The sequence below is a fragment of the Camellia sinensis genome, unplaced genomic scaffold (genome assembly GCF_055761805.1).
Source record: "Camellia sinensis isolate YWXY unplaced genomic scaffold, ASM5576180v1 Unanchor1, whole genome shotgun sequence".
NCBI lineage: Eukaryota > Viridiplantae > Streptophyta > Magnoliopsida > Ericales > Theaceae > Camellia > Camellia sinensis.
Genome location: NW_028128987.1, coordinates 15,749,431 through 15,753,619, shown reverse-complemented (window position 1 = coordinate 15,753,619; position 4,189 = coordinate 15,749,431). Strand labels below are relative to the sequence as shown.

At 40.2% G+C, this 4,189-nt stretch overlaps 1 protein-coding gene across 1 annotated transcript; it reads right to left on the bottom strand.

The window, feature by feature from the left end:
* Positions 1 to 806: 806 nt before the first annotated feature.
* LOC145814103 (uncharacterized) lies at positions 807 to 2,002 on the bottom strand. Its single transcript, XM_082910627.1, has 2 exons — positions 1,443 to 2,002; positions 807 to 888 (listed from the first exon to the last, which is right to left on the bottom strand). The coding sequence occupies exons 1-2, from the start codon at positions 2,000 to 2,002 to the stop codon at positions 807 to 809; spliced, it is 642 nt and encodes a 213-aa protein (XP_082766753.1).
* Positions 2,003 to 4,189: the final 2,187 nt, after the last annotated feature.

Sequence of the window (4,189 nt, the reverse complement as noted above, 5' to 3'; positions counted from 1 at the left end):
AACAAGAACATATAATGCAAAGTAAGATTCATATCATGATTAGTAAAGGCTGATCTTTGATCGAGCGAGCGGGAGTGATCAATCCGTAACCTTCCCCTCTCGTACCTAAGTTCTCGAGTCAAGACAATCTTGGTGATGACAGACACATGGCCTTTGGCACGAGACATGGGTTTTCTAAATTTCTCCAAAATAAAACATTTAGGTGGCGACTTTATATCTGGCAAAGCAGTCCATTTTTGACAATTTGATTCAAATCGATTTTTCAAAAGATTCGCCAAATTTGGATTCTTTGGTGTTTATCTATTTCACATTGCACTTATGGAATCAGATTCAGAACCGCGGGAGTTTGATACTGTAGAGCTTATTTCGACTTCTGAAAGAGGGTGCGAAAAATTTGAGCTACACCATGTTGTCGACTAAGTGCATCTACGACCACATTTCCTTTTCCCGGGTGGTAAAGGATCTCAAAATCATAACTGCTGATGAATTCAACCCACCTCTGTTGCCTCATGTTCAACTCTTTTTGAGAAAAAAAGATATTTGAGGCTCTTGTGATCTGTGTACAACTCAAAGCTTTCCCCAAACAAGTAGTGTCGCCATACTTTCAACGCAAAAACAATTGCTGCAAGCTCTAAGTCATGAGTAGGATATCGTCTCTCATAAGGTTTTAACTATTGTAAGGTATAAGATACAACCTTCTGATGCTGGATCAACACACATCCCAAACCAGTTCCACTCGAATTAGTAAACACTACTAACTTTTCCCCCTACACTGGTATAGTTAACACCAGAGCAGTAGTCAAACGCTACTTTAACTCCTGGAAGACTCTCTCATAATCATTTGTCCATAAGAACTTCACATTCTTTGGGTCAATTTGGTCATGGGTGCTGCAATAGTGGAAAACTTCTCTATGAATCTCTTGTAATAACCGGCTAGTCCTAAAAAACTCTTCACCTCTGAAAGGTTTGTGGGCTGCTTCTATTCTTTGACTGTAACAACTTTCTCAGAATGTACGGCTATCCCCTAATTGGACACAACATGTCCCAAAAATTGAACCTTTTTCTCCCAAAAGTGACACTTACTGAACTTTACGTATAACTGCTGCTCCCTTAAAGTTTGTAACACGATTTTCAAGTGTTCTCTGTGCTCTTCCTTATTCTTAGAATACATCAGGATATCATTTATGAAGATAATCACAAACTTATCTAGATACGGTTGAAAAATTTTGTTCATCAAGTCCATAAAATAAGCAGGAGCATTTGTCAAACCAAAAGGCATTACAAGAAATTCATACAACCCATACCGAGTCCAAAAAGCAATAAGCGGTGTACTTTCCTTTAACACACCTATCTGATGGTAACTCATTCTGAGATCAAACTGAGAGAACACGGCTGCCCCCTTTAACTGATCAAACAAGTCATCAATTCTAGGTAGCGGATACTTGTTCTTGATAGTCACCTTGGTCAACTCTCTATAATCTATGCACATGCGGAGAGTGCCACCTTTCTTGGAGACAAAGATCACGGGTGCTCCCCACGGGGAGTTACTTGAACGTATGAACCCTTTCTGAAGCATTTCTTTCAGCTGCTTCCTCATTTTCATAAGCTCTTTAGGCATCATTTTGTATGCCATCTTAGAAATCGGTGCAGTTCCCGGTACTAAGTCAATGCGAAATTCTACTACCCATCGAGGTGGAGGTCCAAGTATCTCTTGAAATACATTCTCAAACTTACGTACCACATCTACCTCACTAATATCCTGCTTAGGGATTTCTACCGAGCAACTCATCATCACCGACTCTCCTCCATCGCTATAAGTGTGGGTAAGCCGTGGCATACCGAGAATATCTATATTCACAATCTTTCCAGCACAATCTAGAGTCACAAAGTGTTTTCGCAGCCAATTCATACCCAAAATAATTACAAACCCCTCAAACCCTAACACAATTAGGTCCACATACAAGACTCTACCTGCAAAGTCAATCTCAAAATCTTTACACATCTCATAAAGAGTAACTGCCCCTCCTAAAGAGGTCTCAACGCAAATAGGTCTGGATAATGAGGTAGTTACAAGGTGTTCTCTTTTTACAAAGTGTCTAGATATGAAATAATAAGAGGCACCAATATCAAAAAGTACTCTAATGGGTTCTTAAAAAATATTAAAGGTACCTTACACTTTGTTATTTTCTTGCACCACTGTAAATGCCCTGGCTGGAGCTACCTGACCCTGTCACGCTTGTTGTTTTTTAGGGCAATCCTTGACAACATGCCCCAACTGCTGACACCTAAAATACTTCTTATTGATCAGTTGAGTTGCTACTGCTCTGACAGATGGGGGTCCCTCCAACTAAGGTACGAGAGGACAATAACCCATCTGTGGTATCTGTTGCCATTGTCCTTGATAACCCTATGGACGCAGACCACCTTGTCTCTGATAATAGTGCCCCTGGGGCTGGAAATTGCCTTGAGGCCTGAAATTACCCTGAGGTCTGCAATTTCCTTGACTACCTTGTTGCTGTGGCCTCTGAAACTACTAACCCCTATACCTTTGATCGTAGGGTCGGTATCTGTTCCTATCACATTGTTGGAAGTGACTCCCTCTGGAAGTCTCTCAGACCCTGGCCTTCCCTTTTTTAAATTGTTTCTCCTTTTTCTCATGCTTCAATGCTAAGTCAAGAACTCTGTTAAACGGTTCAGCATCAAAGGGAATAAGGGACTTAGACAGGTAATGATTTAATCCCTTAATAAACTTCTCATTCTTCTTCTCCTGCGTGTCAACCAAGTAAGGGGCAAAACGAGACAACTCATTAAACTTAGTGACATACTCGATCACTGTTCGACCCTCTTGAGTCAGCTTCAAAAATTCATCACTCAGCTGAGACCGAATGGTAGCTAGAACAAACTTCCGGTCAAAACGAGTCTTAAAATTTAACCAAGCCAAAGTCATCAAATCTAGACCTTCCTTCCACGAGTTCCACCAAAATAGGGCTGCACTCTCTAGCTGATGTGTAGCTAACTCTTGTTTTTGGACCTCGGTGAACTGCATACGACCAAACACCATCTCACATTTCTGGACCCAAGTGTCAGCTGTAGGGGGTCCTCTATCTCCAGAGAATTTCTGACTTGCCAAAGAACCAAAGTCATTGTTTCTCTTCGCAAAGGGATCTCCCTAGTGGTTTTGATTATTGTTTTGCACAACTTGAAATAACTGAGCGATCATCTCCCCCACATTAACTTGCATAGTATTGGTTGGTCCAGTAATAGCCGCCGCTGCCGCCGTCGCTGCCGTTGCCGCTGCTGCGTTAGCAGTTGTTTCTTCCCCTGTGCCACTGTTCTCAGCATTTCTCAAATTATACATTCCAGCCATCACCTTCAAGTTAAACACACAAAAAGAATTCGTTCATAAATACTTAGAATAAATTTAACCACCAAACTAAACCAACTAACCCATGTTTCTACAATTCGAGGATCACCTAAACTCTCACAAGTTTAGGGTAACCTAGAACTCTGATACCAAACTGTCACGCCCCAAATTTTAGACAATTAAATATTAAATTAGGACTAAACCCTAATCAATATTCCATCATCCAAATCCTACGGGTGAAACAAAAATCAAAATGTTCTCATCTTCATATGGTTTAAGTAAATTTCAATGCTCAAAAAACATTACAAGGGGTAAAAAAAATTAACAAAACGCCAACCAAACCATCCATCATAAATTCATGACTATCCAACACCTCCAAAATTAAAGTAGTAACAAATAGTCAAAACAATTTAAATAATATAAAATTAGAAAATAACCCACAATGCCAAATTATCAAAATACTAAGGTCATAAAAATAAATAAATAAACTAATATCAACCCTAAACCCCAGAAAACAAAAGAAGTCTGAGAAACATGTCCTACAACCATAGTTATTCCTCGTCATCACTGTAGTCCCAACTAATCCTGCAAAGGAAACTCGGTTGCGCTCAAACAGAACGCACCCGAGTTGCCAAGAGACAAAACGGGTCAGTATACAAGTATACTGGTATGAGTACAAGATTTGACACCCACGTGTCCACTAGACACAAACAAAAGTACATTTCATTCTTGTTACGGGACAAGACAAGTAGTTCCACCCACACTGAGACGAAGGGGTAGTTTCCCAAGATACGGTGACATTTAGTTTCTTGCCCGTACATACTA